This window comes from Protopterus annectens, chromosome 13.part0 (genome assembly GCF_019279795.1).
Source record: "Protopterus annectens isolate FY-2018-M chromosome 13.part0, PAN1.0, whole genome shotgun sequence".
Lineage (NCBI taxonomy): Eukaryota > Metazoa > Chordata > Ceratodontiformes > Protopteridae > Protopterus > Protopterus annectens.
In genome coordinates this window covers 193,676,184-193,697,251 of record NC_056747.1, presented here as the reverse complement: position 1 = coordinate 193,697,251, position 21,068 = coordinate 193,676,184, and the positions used below count along the sequence as shown (strand labels likewise).

General features: G+C 43.5%; 1 protein-coding gene across 1 annotated transcript in view; it reads left to right on the top strand.

Moving 5' to 3' along the window:
• MAU2 (MAU2 sister chromatid cohesion factor) overlaps positions 1–21,068 on the top strand; it is a 2,634,229-nt gene that overhangs the window by 324,135 nt on the left and 2,289,026 nt on the right. Inside the window, exon 2 of the mRNA XM_044090765.1 lies at positions 13,462–13,479. Within this exon, the coding sequence (XP_043946700.1) occupies positions 13,462–13,479 (18 nt within the window). The remainder of the gene's footprint in view (positions 1–13,461; positions 13,480–21,068) is intronic.

Here is a 21,068-nt window from a genome sequence, read left to right as displayed (position 1 = left end):
TGACAATTACTCAAGCCATTGGGCTACCCAAGTAATAGCAGGGATTGTTTTTGGCTTTGCCAATAGAAGATGGTGCAGGTTACCACATGATCTCACAAAGTGTCTCTCTAAGAGTGAGTGATATGCAGTGCCCCAGGAAGAAGGGGTTTTGGACAAGGAAAAAAATTTAGAGACAAGGTTATAGAGTTTAAAACCACAGTCATACTCAGAGTTCTATGGGACTGCATGACAAACCTGGCTTTGTAGTGTTAGTGATGCTGTTTGAGACTGTTCTATAACTGTAACACATGACAAATGCAAACAAGAATCAAATAATTTGTGTAGTAGAATATAAATCAGCTCATGTAAATGGATGTACAATATCAATAAACAAGCACAGTAAAAGTGTGATATCAGTGGCATTTGGTGAGATTACTGAATCAGCCGGATAAATGTGTGCATCATTGAAATTTGGTGTGGTTATTGAATGAGCTGTGTAAAAGTGTGATATCAGTGACTTTAGGTGTGATTCTGAATATGAATGATGACTTCTCAACAAAAAGACAATGAAGTGTACAGCAGAGTTAAGAGAGTGATCAGTGGGTACTGTGGGGACTGTAAATTGTGGTTTTGTATTGGGAAAACATTTCACATTACTGCAGTAAAAGACCACTTGGGAACAAGCAGCTGATCTCAACACATGCATACCTGCCAGGGTCAATGCTGATGTTGTTGAGGCTCAGGAACTGCAGATAAAGACTGGAAGCATGGGCTGAGATTGTGTAGTAATACTCTGAGAAGGATTCTATCAGAAGGAAATTTCTAACCATAGAGGAAAAGCTTGGGCAACTGTACATGCATTCTTATGTCTAGAAAAATCTGACAAAGAAATAACTTGGTACCTTTCAAGCAACATAAGAAGTGAACAGCCCCTATGAAGCAGGCAGCTGTTTATAAACCACATTTGTTTACATACTGATTGTGAATGTCTCTGAAGATCTGGTCTACAAGTTCTCTTCTGTCATAAATTACTATGTTATCTATGATATAACACTGTCATTTTTTTTGCTTCTGAAATCTTTTTTATAGCTCCTTTCCTGTTCAGGAAATGTATTTTAAAGCTAAGAGTTTGTGATGTTCTTCATTCCACATTGCTGCAGTCCTAACTATTGGGTAGTCCGCTGTCCAGTCGGCCCGAATACCAGAGTATATGGCTGACGTCGGTCAGGGCGCATTAGACTGACGTCAGTACGCCAGGGTACTAATGCGCATGACCGACGTCATATCCTCAGTCTTTTTTGCCGCATGGTCCGATGCAGAAACAGTTTTGCGAGTGCAGGTTGGCGTTCTGAAATTTTCTGAACTCGGAGTTTCAGACCGAATCAGAGTTGGCTAAGTACCCCGTTGGGGAACATTTTGTTTTTTTCTTGCCTCAGTATTTAACCGGATGTCAGAAAAGTGAATAACTGTATTTCTTGTGGGAAACAGATACCTCATAGGGATTACCATACCTTGTGTATACCTTGTTTAGGGCCTGAGCACGACGTTGTTGGATGCCGCTCTTGTGCTAGGTTTAACAAACGCACTATTAAGAGAAGGTTAGACTGTGCCAGGTTAGTGTTTGGGAAGCGTTGCAATTATAAAATGCCGCCGGATGCTCCGACGCCCGCTTCGTCCAAGAAGCGCAAGGACAAAACAGCGAAGCCTAGGGTTGATGAACCGGCAGTCCCGGACGTCGGTTCTTTAGAAGGCTCAGTGGAGCCAGAGGTTTTGCCAGGAGTTTCTTTGGAGTCTCAGGCAGAGACTTTACTGTTACAGGATGTGCCTTCTCAGGAGGTAGGCCAGGCTGAGGGGCTTCTCAGGTAACTGTTCTTCCCTCTCTTCCCAAGGGAGTTAGAGCCTCTCCTTCTGTTTCCAAAACTTCTTTGAGAGGTAGGCCAAGTTTAGCTTCAGTGGGGGCTTCTCCTAGCACTTCAGGTTCTGTGCCTAAGAAACATATGCTTAAAATGGCAGAAGATTTGATTACTATGATTAGAGGTTCTATGCCCCCTCCTGATAAGAGGCCTAGGGTGGAACCTGAGTTTGATAGTTTTGAACAGTGTTCAGAGGCTTCTGAGACTTCTGCGGAAGATTTGCAGGAGTATCCTCCTTATTCTGATTCTGATGTGGATGATTCTACTCCTACAGCTTCTCCTCCTGAGGATTTCTCATTTTCAGAGACTCTGCATTCCATGAGGGAGCACTTTAAATGGGAAGGCCAGGATTACTCTGATTCCAGGAAAAGGCTTAGGGAATTCTTGTTTTTACCCCAGCATAGGCCCTTAGCTATACCTCCTGTGTTGAATGTGGTGGAAGATGTTTTTGCAGAGGCTTCCCTGAACCCTGATTCTTTGCCTCCTGCTCCTGTTAAACCTGATAGGTACTATAGGGTGCCTGAAGCTCATAAGTATCTTTTTAAGAGTCCTAGGGCAGACCGGAAACTGTTTCTCAGGGACCTAAAGGTCTTATGGCCTCTGTGCTTAAAACCCTGTTCCCACTGATAAAGAGGCAAGGGCTTTGGATAGATGGGGAAAGAAAGTGTATACTTCTTCCACTTTAGCCATGAGGGCGTTGAATTGTCAGTTTCACATGCTAAAATATCAAAATTATCTCCTTTCACAACTGAAATCTAAGGTGGATGCCTTGGCGGAAGGTATTGAGTGTAAAGAGTTGCTGGATTTAGTTCATGTGTCTGAACAAGTGGGTAAGCATTCTTTGCAATGTGGTTTTGATGCTGTACAGGCCTCCTCGAGGGTGGCTGCCACTAGTTCTGTTCTTCGCAGGCATGCCTGGTTGAGGGATCAGAATTTAGCTGAGCATGTTAAGACAAGGATTTTGGATGCTCCTTTACAGTCTGATGTGTTGTTTGGTTCGCCTGTGGAAGCAGTTTTAAAGAAAATGGAGGACAAAGCTAAGTCTATGCAAACTGTTAAAGATTTTTTGCAGGTGCAGCCACCGAAGTTCAGTAGAAATTGGCCTACTAAGGGATGGACATATCCTGCTTATGATTCCCAGTCTAGGGGTAGGTCTAGACGTGGTAGGGGCAGAGCTCAAGGTTCTTTTAGGCCTAGAACAGGGAGTTCACCTGCTCAGACTTATGGTGAGGACAGGGGTCAGTCCTTTCGTAAACAGACCCAATGACCTGCCTTTTCAGCTGCCAGTAGATTCTCGTCTGGCAGCTCCTTTGGGAGGAAGACTGTCTCTTTTCAAAGAAAATTGGGATTTAATCACTCAAGACAGATGGGTGTTGGATATCATTCACCACGGTTACAGGTTTTATTTCCATACATTGCCCCCTTTCAACGGCATGCCAGACGTTCCTCCTCCACAAAGGAAAGAGGCTCACAAGCAAATTTCTCTGTTACTCCAAATAGGGGCCATTCAGCCAGTCCCTGTATCAGAAAGGGGCCTAGGATTTTATTCTCGCCTGTTCCTAGTACCAAAGAAGGGGAACACGTGGAGACCAATTTTGGATTTATCTATCCTCAACACTTATCTGGACATTCCAAAGTTCAAGATGTTGACGTTACAACAGCTTTTACCTCTGCTGGGCAAAGATCACTGGATGGTAACTTTAGATCTCAAGGAAGCTTACCTTCATGTGCCTATAAGACTAAGTTGCAGGAAGTATCTGCGTTTTCGAGCTGGAAATTCTCATTATCAGTTCTCTGCATTGCCCTTTGGCTTATCTACTGCCCAGAGTATTCACAAAGGTTCTGGCTCCAGTGATAGCTTACTTCAGGCTAAAAGGAATTCAAATCTATCCTTACTTGGGCGCCTGCCTGATTCTGGCTCAAGAAAAGGAAGACCTTCTACAGCCTCTGGCATATGTTATAGCAGTGCCAAGACGCCTAGGGTATTCTGTGAGTGAAATAAAGTCCAGTCTAGTACCCTCTCAAGACATGTGCTTTCTGGGTGTGAGACTGAATACAGCAGCCCAGATGGCCTTTTTAACCCCGGACAAACAAAAGAGTCTATCCCTTTACTTCCATCAACTATCTCATCAGTCCGTGCTGACTGCAAGGACAGTCCTTCAAGCATTAGGGTTCATGGCATCTTGTATTCTGGTGCTTCCCAATGCCAAACTGCATATGAGGAAGCTGCAATGGTATCTCAAAATGTATGGACACAGCACTGCCAGGATTTGGACACTGTCATTCAAATAATACCTTGCCTTCAAAAAGAATTTTTGTGGTGGGCTCAGGAATGTCACCTAAACAAGGGACTCTCTGTGACCCGGCCAGAGGCGAGTCAGATTTTAACGACAGATGCCTCGGACATTGCTTGGGGAGCTCATCTAAATGGAAAGTGGATACAAGACAAGTGGCCTGCCAGACTACAGCATCTACATATCAACATGAAGGAGATGTTAGCAGTCCAGTTTGCATTACTGGCTTTCAAGGAGTTACTTCTTCCAGGGCAGGTGTTGATTCTAACAGACAACACAACTGTCATGTGGTACATCAACAAACAAGGGGAACACATTCTTATCCTCTATGCAGGCAAGCAATGATTTTATGGGAGACTGCGCTCAGCTTGCAACTAACTCTTCAGGCAAGGTTTCTGCCGGAGCACAGAACTCCTTAGCAGATGTGTTAAGCAGACAAATCATGGATCCCCACGAGTGGAAACTGGATCTTCATGTATTTCAGAAATTGACAGTGTCATGGGGAACTCCAGACATAGATCTGTTCGCTTCTCCACTAAACCACCAGCTGCCAAAGTTTTGCACAAAGGGGTTTCATCACACAGCTTGGAAAGTGGATGCTCTTTCTTTCAGTTGGAAAAATCTTCATGTGTATGCCTTTCCACCTCTGCCTCTTCTTCCAAAGGTGCTCTTAAAGGTCAGACAAGACAAGCCAAGGATGATTTTAATAGCTCCAGATTGGCCTCGGCAACACTGGTACCCACTACTAAGGAGTCTGGTAAGGAAGCCTCCATGGCCTTTACCTTTGATTCCACATCTGTTATCTCAGAAGGACGGTCATCTGCTCAATGTCAAGCTTCACTCACTTCATCTAACAGCCTGGCATATTCTGTGTTGAAACACAGCAGGTCTCAACTTCCTCAACAAGTTTTAAATGTGATTATGGAAGCTAGAAGACCTAGTACAAGGAAAGTGTGCATGAAAAATGGAAGAGGTTTTTATTTTGGAGTACAGCAAAGAATTTGGAGATTTCTGAGCCTAATTTGAATGTGGCTCTTCAATATCTTACTGAGTTATTGGACAAAGGTTTGTCCTTCTCTTCCATTAAGATTCATGCTGCAGCAATTTCAGCTCACTATGATTGTGACCCACCATTGTTTTCGCATCCTTTGTTCAAGCAGTTTCTTAGAGGGCAAAGAATATAAGACCCCACGTAGAGCTCCTACTCCTGCTTGGGATCTCAATTTTGTGTTGGAAAAACTTACTCTACAACCTTTTGAGCCTGCGGCTACTGCTGAATTGAAATACTTGTCATGGAAGACTGCTTTTCTGTTGGCTATTACTTCTGCAAGAAGGGTGTCTGAGTTGCAGGCCCTTATGGCAGTAGAGCCCTTTTGATTTTCCATAAGGATAGGGTATCATTACGTACTAATCCTTCCTTTATGCCTAAGGTGGTTTCTAGTGTGGCTTTAAACCAAACTATTCATTTGCCTACTTTTTATGCAGACCCCCAAAATAAAGGGGAAAAGATTTTGCACACTTTAGATGTACATAGGCAATTGCGTTATTATTTAAGCAGGACTAAGGATTTTAGGCAGTCTCAGCAGTTGTTTGTTTCTTTTGCTTTGAGTTCAGGGCAAGCCTGTGTCGAAACAAACTATTTCTAGGTGGATTGGGTTTTGCATTGCATTTTGTTATTCCCATCATGGCAAGGAGATTCCAGCTGGGATTAGGCCTCATTCCACTAGGGCTACTGCCACTTCAACAGCATTTCTAAGGGGTGGCAACTAAGGATATTTTGGAGGCAGCTACTTGGAGTTCAGTGCATACTTTCTCTAAGCATTATCACCTTCCTCTCTACTCTAAGTCTAGGGCTGGTTTTGCCACAGCTATTTTGCAAGGCATGTTGTCAGCTCCTGCTTCTTTATGATTTGCCAGCCTCCCTTACCTCTGCTTTGGGATTCTACCCAATAGTTAGGACTGCAGCAATGTGGAATGAAGAACATAGTACAGTTTTGTACCTACCATAAATGTAGATGTTCGAGGATCCACATTGCTGCAGTCCAATTTACCCTCCCTCCTTCCCCTCTGTGTTTAGGGGTGGTTGTGTAGGTGAGGTTATATGCTGCTATTTTTGTATATATTTTTGTATATATTGTACATATTTCTGGTGCAGGTATATTGGGCCTTGTCTTTTTAGGGTCTTCTGACATCTGGGGCAAGAAAAGACTGAGGATATGACGTCGGTCATGCGCATTAGTACCCTGACGTACTGACGTCAGTCTAATGCGCCCTGACCGACGTCAGCCATATACTCTGGTATTCGGGCCGACTGGACAGCGGACTACCCAATAGTTAGGACTGCAGCAATGTGGATCCTCGAACATCTACATTTATGGTAGGTACAAAACTGTACTTTTTAGTGGACTATCATAAGGCCATACTATACTTTTAAACAAGAGCGCTGTTTTTCCTGTCAGTTTCAGTTATTTTAAACAACTTCTACATTTTTTTTCTGTGGAGTAATTATGTTTTTTACTTTTTTGGGGCTGTCAGGTTTTTTTAAAGTGCTTTTTACTCTTTTATGTGTTAAAAAAAAAGTGAGTTTTAAAGACTTAATTTTTACTGGCTCTTGTTGCATGTTTTCCCTGGGAAAGAGGCACCAGTTTTTGCATGAGTGTGGAGTAAACTGTCTGTCTCATAACTGGTGGTACTTCTAGCCACAAAAAGAAAAGGTTAAGTAAGCCGGCTTTGTCACCACAGCATTCTAGAAATTTACATCAGCCACAGGTGGGTGACATTGCTGTGGCCATTAGTTGTACCTTGGACAACTCCTCTTTTACCCCCAGGTCCCTCTGGTATAGCACCTGCAGCCATGATAGACCAGGGGTTAGCCATGTCCATTGTGGCTGTTGAGGTCTCCTCAGCGGGTAAGGGAGAGTCCCTGGTCCTGGGAGAGGGAACAGGGATAGCTTCCCTTTTTTGCCAGAATGTTGTCCAACTCTGAGGAAATTGATGCTGCTATTAAATAACACTGTTGGCATCTTTGTTCCTGTCAAGAAGAAACAGAAAACTAAACATGTATCTACTCCTCCTCCTAATTTCCGTAAGATTAGTTTACTGGGATCTGACTCGGGCTACTGATCCTCCTTATACGATGGTTTCTGGTAAATGAAAGAGGGATGCCTCTCTTCTGAAGATATTCAGGATTCTATATTCGGATAAGAAGGGGCAGGCAATGGATTTTCTCTTCGGATTTCTGATTCAGACTTGGAGCCCAGTTTCTGTATCTCCCTGTGTGTGTGTGTGTGTGTGTTCTGTTTCTCACACTATTTCCAGAATGTGCCATTGTTTTCCGCAAGAGTACACTGAGGTTTCTCCAGTCCCTCAAGAAATACAATGAGCTAACAGGAAATTTCAAGAACCTTCACCCATTCCTCCAGTTCTGTCAGCTTTGGAGGATGTTACAGCCTGCCATTTTCCTGGCACCCAGCCAGCTGCCCCTAAAAATGCAGATGGGATGTATAAAGTCCATCAGTCTGTTAATTCTTTTATACTCAAAATCTGACCCATCAGTTGTAGTTTTAGTTAATCCTACTGGTGCCAAACATTTATTTAATTATAATCCAACTGTTTCTGATGAGGATGGGAAGATTAAGTTTGGGGAAAAGTCTGTTCTTCTGCAACATTCATGTTTAGGATTTTAAATTGTCAGTCTCATATGTTCTAACTGTGAATGTATGAATGTTTTGTGTTTTTTTTTTGTGAGAAAAAAAGTGTTTACATTTACTTTTGTATAAGTCACTACTTATTATTTACAGTTAGTGATATTGGCATGAGTATCAAATTAGATTACATGTGTTAGTATTTTAGGCAGTTCCCAAGGGATAAGACATTATTGTCATATCCTTGTAAACAAAATTCTTGATTTTTAGTGAGATTGTAATGTCCTTTATCCCTACTTGTTTCCCAGATTTAGGTGCATAGAAAGGCCGGTTACTTCTTAATGCTACCACAATAAGCTCAGCTAGAGTGTTACAGGATAACATCTTGTCTCATGCAGAAACTTTTATATATAATTAAGTTGCTTCCTCTTCCATGTACACATGACTGCTTTGGCAGTGCAGTGTCTTATTTTTCATCAGCGGGCCTTGTGTGATATGAACGAAGTAAGGCAGAGCGCCATCTTTGTTTTCAACACTTAATTTTTCTCTACTTTGTGTATCTGCATAAATGAGGCTTAGTTTAAACTTAAAGTTAAATAACTGGGTGTAGCTTTCTTCCTTGAAGCCTCCGAGATCTGCATAGTGGTGACATATTTCTCATACATGGAAATGCAAGTCACCACTGCCTCACAGGTGACATTGGCAGTCAGTGGATAAGGTTTAGCCATGTTGTCCTTTTCATGATTTCCCACTATCTGAATCCAATCAGTTTTGTAATTCTCACATGAAGTGTTCTTTCCAAATGCGTTATTTGGGACAGAGGTTTCCTGCCTTAAAGTTAAGAGTTGCATCATGTTTTGTTTAGCTGCATGTGTTGGTTAGATGGGCCGTGCATATCACAGGACTCCCAAGTGTGAAACATTAGTTTAGCTGACATCCTAACCAAGCCATGCATTTTATTTAGTTTTTGGTGGCAGCAAAGAATTCTTCCACTATGTTAAATTCATAACTGTTTTCAAGTCATTGAACAGCCTGAAGTGCAGAAATATTATTTTTAGTTCAGAATGTTTTTTTTTTTTTTTTTTTTTTTTGGAGTAAGTTAATATTTTGTTTTTCCATCACATAACTTGTTGACTTCATGGAATGGTGATGTTACCTAAAGTAACCACCAGGAAGTCCATCTGCAATGCAAGTTGGCAGAAAAGGGGATATTCCTCATTAGTAATTTAGTTTATTAGTTTGTTTATCACTGTGAAGGGAATTGATGAAAAGCCTAAAAAGGTATGCATGCCACATTTCTAGATACTGCAGAGGAGAAAGTCTTGGAGTTAGTTATTGTTTTTGTCTTTCAAACAGAGGAAAAACTCAGAATAGCAACCACAAAATAGAAATTCAGTAATTGTTAACCTAGAAAAAAATCATTTATTAGTAATTTACTCCTTGCAAGAAACCAGGGCTCAATGAAAATTATATGCTTCTGTTACTGAGGGTAAAGTATCAAAACAAGGAGTGTGAATCTGGTTGTGTAATTCACTTGAGACAAAAGTTAGTGGTATACAAAATTACTAACCAAGGTGCATGCTTTTGTGAAAAACATAGGTTGCCATATCTTAAGCTGATGTATGCAGAGTAAATAAAATTATAAACAGCTAAGGAATTAAATGAGGAAATATAAATGGATAAGACAGAATCTGTGTCAAATAATTAAATAAAAAAAAAATGCAATAAAAAGCAAGAAATTGCCAGTGCCATATTTCAGGAACAGATTCCAAAGCTAAAAATGTGCCTCTCCAAAGGAGTGCTCAGTTTGAGAATACCACTGATGAACCTTCATTTATCTTCAGACCAGCCTGAGCAGACAGCAGTGCAAAAGCAAGAAATATTGCCAGTGACATATTTCAGGGACAGATTCCAATGCTAGACATGTGCCTTTCCAAAGGGGTGCTCAGTTTGAGAATACCACTGATGAAACTTCTTTCATATTCAGACCAGCCTGACCAGATGTAGCATGTCTTGAATAATTTCAGGGACAGATTCAAAAGCTAGAAACAGAAGAATACATGAGCGCTTTGGACAACATATGGGCATTGAGGGACATGATGGAAGATGTGGACATCTTTAGGAAACCAGCAAAATCACAGGTATGATCTCATACAAATTGAAGGGTTCGTACCTGTTAATTTTTTTTTTTACAAATAAACTTTGATGTTAAACTAAGATGTTAGAATGAGATATTGAATTTTAGGGCAAATATACATTTATTAATTTATTCATTGTTCAAATTCACCTACAATACAGCCAGGGGGTCGACTTTGTTCGTCCGCAGGGTTGCCAGACGTCCCTATTTGGGCGGGACTGTCCCGAGATCAGCAGCCTGATTCCGAGTCCCGCCCTGCCGGTTGAAAATCCCGGCCAGCCTCTGCTTAGCTTTTTTTTTTTTTTTTGATTAGCCCGTATACCTGGCATACGGGCCAATCAAAAAATTGCTAAACACGGAGCTTCTTGTGTTCTGCATTAAACAGAAATAGCTCCGTGTTTAGCGCTTTTTGATTGGCTTGTATGCCGGTATACGGGCCAATCAAAAACCACTAAATACAGAGATACTTCTGTTGAATGCGGAACTGCAATGTTTCTGTATTAAAGACCTTTTTTTTTTTTTTCTCTTCAGTTTACGTGAGACTTTATTTTTATTTATTTTTTTTGGGTCCTCACTTGCCGTCTACATGATATATTTTACATGCGGCCCCCAGACCATTTCTGTTGACTCAATGCGGCCCTTGCAACTGAAAAGGTTGGACACCCCGGTTCTAAACCAATCTGTCCATCTACCCACTTTCTTTCCCTATCCTACTAATGAAGGGGAGCGGATGCTGCACTCCTTGGATGTGCACAGGCAGCTAAGATTCTACCTGGACAAAACCAAAACGATTAGGAAATCTAAGCAGCTCTGTCTCCTTCCACCCCAGAGACCTGGGCAAGGCAGTCTTCAAACAAACCATCGCATGCTGGATCAGGAAAACCATTTGTGTCTGCTACTCCCACCATAGAAAAAAAATCCCAGTGGGAGTAAAGTCCCATTCCACTAGGGCAGTGGGAATCTCCAAGGCTTTCATAAAGCATCTCAACATGGCATCCGTTATAGAAGCAGAGACATGGTCCACTATCCACACTTTCACCAAACATTACAAACTTGACCAAGTCTCCAGAGCACAGGCAGGATTTGGCAGGGCAATCCTACAAGGCTTTGTAGAATCCCCTTCAGCGTCCACCACCCTCTCCTCCATCTAAGCTGTGGTACTCTCCCACAACTAGAATACTGCAACATAGGAGGAAAAGGACATAAAATAGTTGTGTAAAATCTTACCATAACTGTAAATGTCCTTCTCTTCCATGTTGCAGTATTCCTTTCCACGCACAGTTACCCCCAATTCATTCTCCTTTATTCCCAGCTAGTACCTGGACCTGTCTGTGCTACTGAAGGACACCAAGGTCAAACACCTGTCCCCCCTGGCACTCCTCCTGCTGGGCCTTATTTTGTACCTGCTGGCCTTCAAGTTCTGAGGATGGTGCTTGCAGATGTCACATTTAAGGCACCTGGTTTATGGCCTTATGTCTGTCTCTCGCACGCTGCAACAGCCAAGCTGAAGCTTTTGTATAGGAGCAGACGTACGAGTCACCTGAGGGCAAGAAATCCCACAACTAGAATACTGCAACATGGAAGAGAAGGACATGTTTGGTTATGTTAAGATTTTGGACAACTGTTCTTTCCTTGTGTTGTAAAGCCTGTTTATAGAGGATGTCCATCAACCAGGCTTGTGTTTCCTTGAGGAGCAGGTTTTAGTTCTTCTGGGTATGGCTGACTCCATGCAGTTGTACAAGTGCTTGTATACTGCTTTGTCAGACTGTTCAGCATAGTTGTCTGCGTCCTCTGAGGGGGTGGTGGTGTGAAGCTACAGATACCTTCCCTTAGGAGGTTATAGTCAGCTTTTGAGAAGTTGGTTAGCTTGATTTCGGTTGGGGGGTGATGTACTACAAATGAGAGAGTCCAATGATCTGATCTCACCAGGGAAGAACATACTATGGGATTGGTGCAGTGGTTGCCCATGTTGGTGAGAACCAAGTCCAGAATGTTCTCTCCCTTTGTGAGGGATGAGATGAGCTAGTCTAGGGAGTTAAAATTGAAGTTGAGGAATTGTGTGTATGCATTAGTGCAAGAGTAGTTCACATAGTCTATGGTGGGGTAGCTGAAGTCACCAAGGATCAGGGTGTTAAGGGGGGTACCTTAATGGAATCCTGTAGATCCAGGTAAGAGGAGTTTTTGTCTTGAGTCATGGAAGGGGTCTATGGCTGGCTGTAACTTGGATGGATGTCTTGCCAACTGTCAGTTGCACCTGTAGTGGTTCCAGTGTGTCTTGCTGGCAAAACAGTCTGGAGGTGTGCCTGTCCTTAATGAAGATAGACTCCACCACCCTTAGTCTTCCTGACCTCATTTTGGGGCCAGAATGTGTGGTGAGGTATAGCTTGGTAAGCCAAGGGTGCTCTCTGCAGCCCTGAACCAAGTTTCTGTGACAAGGGAAACAACATCTTCTAGTGCAAGGAGAGCCTCCAGGGAGTGCGTTTTCAGGATAAGGCTCCTAGCGTCAAGCAGCATGACATTTCAATTTTTTTGACAGCTCTTTTATGTTGGAAGATTTGCCCTTGGAACATTGCTTAAAGGCACAATGGGGGAGGCGGGAGCCTTGGCCAGGATCCAGAAACCTAGTGGTGACAGGTGGAGGCCATCTCTGGCAAAGCGAGGTCCATCAACCATGTCATCCTAGGCAGACTGATACTGCATCCCCTTGTAATGACACCAGGAACTAAGCAAATTGTTGAAGTCAATTTTTTTGTAGGTATTGTGGAATCATTCTTTGTGAAGGTAAGATGCTGCTTAGGGCTACGGTCATATCTGCCTGGGACACGTACTCTGAAAGCTCAATCATGTCTCTCTATATAGTCCAGGGAGGTACGTCTCAAGTCATTCACACCAAGATGGATAATGACAGAGTTGTACTTGTTGTGGTGAGACTTGTCTGTGTGATGTGGCAGGTTCTGGCACCAGACAACTAACTGCGACGACCTTGTCGAGCCTGGTGAAGGGGGGACATCGGTATGTTGATGATCTTTACTAGTGGTTTGTTTGCTTGATTTAGAATGATTGTAAAGGATTCCTTTGTTTCCTTGTGTTATGCTTTTTGGTGGAGCCCCCCCTGCAGCAACACATGACCTTACAGCTCATGATTGCTTAATCTTTGTAAGATATGCCACAGGAATGTTAGAATGGTGACTGCTCCGAGTAAGAGTTGACTACGGCAGTTATGGATGTACATCAGACTTGAGCAGGAAGTGAGAAGTATGTAGCTCAAAAAAAATGGAAGAGGTGTGTAAGTGCACAAAGTGTTCAGTTTACTGTCTTTTAAAGTGAGCTGTAACCATAGTGTGCATTTCTGTTTAGACTTGTATCTGGTATTATGAGTGATGGAGAAAAATGAGCTTAGTGTTGGTAAGATAGATAACTCTGAGGATTACCTTTGTGTGTGTGTAGCAGTTGAACTTAAAGGAACTAAAATGCATTTTTCTTTTTTCTTTCAGTGGCTGATATCGCAACAAGTATCCTTTTTTCAAGATAAGTACTTTCATATTTTATGATATTTTGTGATTGTAAGTTGTGCAACTCTATTGACATCCCCAAGAACTCAAGTAGTTTGTAGTACTTTTCATTGTTAAACCAGTATTTCCTTGTGAAAGTATTGGTTGTGCATATCTTAACATTTTGCAAGTATTCAACATCCACTTTCAGCATTCCCATGCTGGATAAGAGACAACAAAAACAACCATCAAACACTGCTTCCCAACACTGTGTTCACTTCAGTTGATATAACAACCAGTCTCGCCACTTGAATAAAGTAGAATTCTCTGAATCACAAAGTAAAATACTTCTACTGTCAAAAAGCATTTGGTGTTTAAGCACTTTCATCTATTAATATAGACATCAGAAGTAATGATGGGGTAGCTGCATTGCTGGTTGTTTTCGTTTGCTTCCATTTCCAAATATACATTACATTTTTGTTTGTTGGATAAGATGATGGTATGTTTTGGCCGTATTTGGTTCAACTGCTGTAAATTTTTTTTTTGTGTGTTTTTATTCCCACCCTTTGAGCACAGCTTGTCTTTCTGAAACCATATTTCTGGAAAATGGGTAATAGTAACTTTTAGTTTTCTTGAAGTATTGGTCAGAAAGCTTGGTTAGGTTTTTATGAGGAAATGTCATCCCTTCTTAAGACTCATGTCAAGCTGTGGGTACTGTGTATGTTTGGGGAGAGTAATGGCTTTAGTTTTATATGTAGTGGGGCTAAAGCTTGGTCAGTTGGTGCTAGTCTTTACTGCTACTCTGCATTATTTTTCCCTTGATGGAAAATATTGCAGAAATTGCAATTTTAAGTAATTATACATTTACTGTAGGTCTGTTTTTAACATCAGACCATGAGTTTACCACTAATGAAGTTATTTGAATGTACTGCGGAGATTTTACTTTGACAAGAAAATAGTTTAAATTGGTATTAACTGATATGATTTCATTTTTCCTCTGTGTTTCGGATCTGACTCTACCGCTTACAAAAGCTTATGCTCTGAAGCTCTAACTCCTCCCCTACCCATAATGCCTCACTCCCCCAGTTACCTCAGATCTTGTTTGCCACTCGTTGAGAAGCATTGTGTTCCATAGTTTCAAGCTCCAGTGAAAAGTTTCTTTAGCTGTAAGCTAAGTGGGGTTTTTTCTTTTTTACTATAGCCTTCCTTACATTTTTCTACCCTACCTTAACATGATTAAACAGTGCTAGTTTTATTTTAGATCGTCTATCTTGTGTCCGCTGGTTCATTCTTGGTGGGAACTGCTGTCCTTTTCTTTCCTCCTTTCCTCTCTAAACTTTTTGAGATGTCTGAGAAACATTTAGGTTTCAAAAAATGCACTTCCTGTGTACACAAGATTCCCTTATCTGATGCCCACAGGGGGTGTGTATTTTCTCTGCCATGTTCACCTTGATGCCTTCTGTGCATCTGTGAGGGCTTCCATCAAAGAGCACTGGCTGACAGAAGGTGGCCCAATTTACGGATTGTTCTTCAGCAGCTCAGCCTCGACCCAAAAAGCACTGTGAAGGCAGGTAATGCAGAAAACATTCCCTGGGAAGTCTCCTTCCTTGTTTTCAGATGAACCTCCAGCCAAGGCTCCTAAGGCGTCTGATCACAGAGCTTCAGATCCGAATAAGTCCATACAGTCCTCTCCTTGGCTTCGACCTCCTTTGCCTTTGGATCTCTCTCTTCCTCCTGCAGGTTCGCCTTGTATAGAGAGGTGTCCTAGGATCCTGTCCAGGCCACCTTCCAGAGCATCTTCTATTGGGTCAACCCACATTTTGTTTGGAATTGGAGTTGGACAGATTGAAGCTGTTTCTTCAGATGCAGTTCGAGATGGGGGTCTTACCAGCCTGTCCTCTGCTGGGACTGTAGGGAGACGATCCTCCTTTAGATGGTTCCTTCACTGGTCCGAGCTGCTTCTTACGGAGATCTCTGATCTGGATGTCCCGAGAGCCATGGTGTCAGAGCCGGTAGTGGATATCACTTCGACCCCAGCAGCTGCCCTTACTCACTTGCCTCTGACTCTGTCAGAGCAGAGCAGATCTCTGAGCTGAAGCCTCGACATTAGCTCCGAGGGGTTGACCTTGACTCTGAAGTCGCTTCCCCTTGGAGTATTGGCATTTAACATCTCTGACCTGGCTTCACACTCTGGATGGCTGGAGGTGGTGGTGGTTTGGGATCTTCTGTCCCAGTAGTTTTGACATAGTGAGGATTATCTTTGACTTCTCTGTTTCATTCTGCTTCCGAGGTGGTGGAGAGGGCTGTCTCCATGCCCAGGAGATCTTCACTTCCCACCCTTTTGGATCCATTTTTTACCCCTTTGGAGACTGAGACTTCACTACTGCCCCTTATGGGGCAGCTGGCCCAGGAAAGCCTACAAGTACTTTGACCTTTGGAACTCAAGATCTCTTCCGATGTCTCCCCAGAACACCCCACTGATGAGATACCCTGGAAGAGAAGGTGCCAAAGGAGGCACCTGGATTCCCCAGAGGAATCCGTGAAGAGACAGATTTTAAGTAAGGGGAAGGGTCCCTCCGATCTCTACTTGAGGATGTCTCTTTTGGAGATCTCTTGGAAATCCTGCGCCAAAGGTAGATATATTATTCTGGGGTCAGGTTTTGGGAAGACTACATTCTTGGAGGCTTTCGGGTCTGGGCAGTCAGTATCTTCGGTGCCCCTCCTTTTATGCTCTCATTGATGTCCTTCAAGGATGCATCTGCAGTCATAACATATGGGTTGTCCTGCCTCAGGCAGCCCTTCGGTCGGCCGGATTCCAAAGTCTGGGTCTGGCCTCGGCTGATGTCGCACTTCACCCAACGTCAGAGCTTCTGGGGTATAAAGGCATCAGCCAACGCCATTTTCCCCAGTCTTTCTTGCCGCGCGGTGCCCGAAGCAGAAGCTGTTCGCAAGTGCCGGTCGGTCAGATCCAGAGATTTCAGCTACCGAAGACTTCTAAAAAAGCTAAGTACCCCGTTGGGGACTCTTTCTTGCCTCAGCCGATGTCAGACAAAGTAAATAATTGTTTAACTTGTGGGAAACAAATACCTCAAGGATTTTCACTCTTACTGCCTTCCTTGCTTAGGCCCAGACCACGACGTATCAGCTTGTTTAGCCTGTGCTTCCTTCAACTGACGGACACTTGGACGTCGGTCGGAGTTTGCAGAAGAGTTTTTTGGATCCGCTTTTGCATATAAAATGCCGTCGGAGACTCAGACTACACATTTAGCCAAAAAACGCAAGGAAAAGGACCGACACTCGCGGCCAGCGGTTTCGGCTGAAACCACGGTTAGGCCTACCGCGAGTGTCTCTGTTTTGGCTGAAACAGAGTCCTCGGTTCTTCCTTCAGCCAATATCATGCCTCAGACAACCGAGGCCAAAGAGGCCCCGGCTGAGTCGGCTACAGAAATTCCTATCGAAGAAGCAGGCGCGCAAGAATTGTCCGACACCATTCCGTTGGACATTTCTACTCCTGCACGTGGGGCAGCTAGGCCCCCTGCTTCTGTGTCTATTAAGGCCTTCTCCAGGGCTAAAGCAGCTAAAATTTCCAAGTCCTTACCAACCAAATCTTCCTCAGAGACCCTCCTCAAGTTCTCAGATTCTCAGCCTTGCTGAGGACCTTCTCTCTCTGATTAGGGGATCCCAACCTCACCCAGACAGGGCCTCACAACCTCCTCCTGACAAAAGGCCTAGGACTGAACCCCCTGAACCTCTCTCCTCCTGATTATTCCTCGGATGGATCTGATTTATCAGACCATCAGGAAGGACCATACTCTCCTTATGAGGATTCGGATGCAGAAGACTCAATTCCTTCTTATCTTGGAAAACTGCTTTCCTTCTAGCAATCACTTCAGCAAGAAGGGTATCAGAGTTACAGGCATTAATGGCAGTGCAGCCTTTATTTATCTTTCACCAGGATAGAGTGTCTCTAAGAACCAATCCTACTTTCATGCCAAAGGTGGTATCCAGGGTATCCTTGAACCAAGCTATTCATTTACCTACGTTCTTCCCTAACCCACAGAACAGGGGGGAAAAACTATTGCACACCTTGGATGTACACAGACAACTATGCTACTATCTGGACAGAACTAAAACCAGCAGAAAAACTGACCAGCTTCTGGTAACATATGTAACTGGAGTGCAAGGAAAAGCAATTTCCAAACAGACAATTTCAAAATGGATAGGAAATTGCATTTGATTCTGCTACTCTTTTCATGGAAAGACAACTCCTGAAAATATCAAGCCTCACTCCACAAGAGCCACAGCCACCACTACAGCTTTCCTACCAGGAGTGGCTACCAAAGACGTTTTAGAAGCTGCTACTTGGAGCTCCGTGCATACATTTGCCAAGCATTACAATCTTCCTTTATACTCCAGATCCCGAGCAGGTTTTGCAACTGCAGTTTTACAGGGGATCTTAACTACACCATCATTATTTTAGTACCTCCTCCCCCAGTTTGGCTATGGTATTCTACCCATATGTTATGACTGCAGATGCATCCTTGATGGACATAGTACAGTTTTGTACCTACCATAAATGTAGATGTCCGATAGGTATGCATCTGCAGTCAGGATTACCCACCCTCCTTATATATATATATATATATATATATATATATATATATATATATATATATATATATATATATATATATATATATATATATATATATATACATTGATTGGAATTTTCTTCATTTATCCAAATTTAGCCTTCCTAGAGGGCACCTGGCATCTGGGGCAAGAAACAGAGGAAAATGGCGTCGGCTGATGCCTTTATACCCCAGAAGCTCTGACGTCGGGTGAAGTGCGACATCAGCTGAGGCCAGACCCAGACTTTGGAATCCGGCCGACCGAAGGGCTGCCTGAGGCCGGACAAACCCATATGTTATGACTGCAGATGCATACCTATTGGACATCTACATTTATGGTAGGTACAAAACTGTACTTTCTGGTGTCAAGAAGGGCTTTGAAGTATCTAGACATTGTAGAAACCTGTACCTAAGCGTGCAGACAAAATACTCCGTGCTCCCCCTGACCGACCCCATTGGACTAAAGGAGTCCTGGTAGGTGTCATGGTTGTGGCAGCCACTAAGAAGGAGCTGCCCTAGGAAAGCTCCTCTGTCCAGCCCCCTAATGGGGAGTCTAGGGTTATAGACTCTGTAAGGGAGTTTACACCAAGTCTACCTTCAGTCTGAGCTTTAAACTGCCTTTCCTATTTTACTAGGCTGTAGAGGGATTTAATCAAAGTACTCTCCAGCAGATCTCTGAGTCCATGTCTGAGGACAGGAAATCCTTCTCCACATTTGCCACTATATAGTCATTAACTTCATGGACACATTAGATAATCTTCCATGCAGTGGAGGGTACCTCTGTGGCTGCTGGTTACAGCATTGCCATTAGGCACCATGCCTGATTGGAGCTGTGACTTCGGGGAACCTTCTCAAGGCGTCCTTCATTAGTGCCTTTTTGATGGATTGTCTGAGCCCATTGCTGGACGCACTCCCATAGCAAGAAACATGGAAAGACTTTCTGCTCTCGGAATCTGTCTATCCCCAAGAGATCCTTTTCCAGGAATCAGTGGGGGGGGGGGGGCTGTGGTTGAAAAAAATCTCAGGGTCCTTTTCAGGAGTTACAGGGAGACTACTCCATCAGAGTCAGAGGGGGAACAGGTTGCAATGGTAGATGCCGCCCACCTAGCAGAGGGTGGCCGCAAAATCAAGGATCTTGGGATTTTTTCTCGGACAGACCCTTTTAGTGCTCCTGAGGGGTTGCATGACTGATGTTCATCATGTTTCACTGTTGCAGTCATGACTGTAGGATTCTCCCCTGCCGGCAGGCAGCCCTCGGTCGACCAGAATCCCAAAGTCTGGGTCCGGCGTCGACTGTTCAACCATGCTCCCTGACGTCAGAGCGCCTGGAGTATAAAGCCGACAGCCGACGCCATCTTCTCCAGTCTTTCTTGCCGTGCGGTGATATCAGTTCGCAAGTGCCTGTCTGCTGACTCCTGACTCATTTTACTGATATACTTCGGTCCGAAGATTTTCTTCTCCACTCACAGCTAAGTACCCAGTTGGGGAAACTTTTTTCTTGCTGCACTCCGATGGCAGAAAAAGTTAATTGTATTTCAAGTGGGAAGCAAATACCTCATAAGGATTTTCATTCTTACTGTATTCCTTGCTTGGGCCCTGACCACGACGTAGCTAGTTGTCTGTTTTGTGCTAGATTCAGTCAACGTACAATTAAGCGAAGGTACGATTTTGCTTTTCATTACTTCGGTAGGCGCTTTAACTACAAAATGTCGTCTGATACAGTCCCGGCTACCGGAGTTCATAAGCGTCGCAAGGATAAAGACAGGCTTCCGAGGTCCAAATCTGATGATAGCGCACAAGCGGAGCCAGCTTCGGGTTCGGCCGTCGTCAGTGAGGCGCTTTTGCAGCCCCTGTCTTCAGCCATTTCAGAACAGATGGCCGAAACGGACTCTCATGAGGAGCCAACCAGGCCTTTAAATATTTCTGTTGCAGGACCTTCGCACAATGCTCCTTCGGATGGGTCCGGAGCCGCTGTGCATGTACCGGCTTCCGAAGGGGTTTTCAGGCCTACTCAGCTACTAATAAAGGCAAAGGCAAAGACTCCTTCAAAATCAGACTTCAACACAGGCCTCTTCTGAACCGGCTCTAAGTCACAGAAACAGTTACTCAAGATGGCGGAGGATTTAATTACTATGATTAGGGGTTCTCATCCCCCTCCAGACAAAAGGCCAAGGCAGGAGGTTTCTTATGATTCCTCTGATCAGGCTTCTGCTTCCTCAGTTTCTTCTGATCAGGAATATTCTTTCCCTCTATGAGGATTCTGATACTGAAGAATCCATTCCTTATGCTTCTCCCCCTGAGGATTTCTCTTTTGGGGAAACTTTACATGAGATGAGGGAACATTTCCATTGGGAAGGACAGGAGTTTTCGGAATCCAAGAAAAGACTGAGGGAATTTCTTCTTCCCCAACATAGACCCCTGGCTATTCCTCCTGTTTTGGATATTGTGGATGATGCCTTTTCGGAGGCTAACTTAACCCCTGACTCTTTTCCTCCTGCTCCTGTTAAGCCTGATACATATTACAGGGTTCCTGATTCCCATCAGTTTTTATACAAGAACCCCTCTGCTGACCCTGAAACCATTTCTCAGGGTCCCAAGGGAGTTAAGGCCGCTTCTGCCAAAAATCCCATTTCTACTGAAAAGGATTCTCGATCCTTAGAAAGATGGGGCAAAAAGGTGTACACTTCTGCTACTTTGTCCATTAGGGTTTTAAACTGTCAGTTTCATATGTTTAAATACCAGCAGTTTCTATTATCTGTCTTAAAACACAGAAGCTTACTTCCATTTCTGCCTGTGCAGATAAGGAATTACATGACTTATTGCATGCCACTGAACAGGTTGGGAAGCATGGTTTACACTGTGGATTTGATGCCTTGGAGGCTTCTTGTAGGGCTGCGGCCTCTGGCACAGTCATTAGAAGGCATGCATGGCTAAAGGAACAAAATTTACCTGAACAAATAAAGGCTAAATTATTGGATG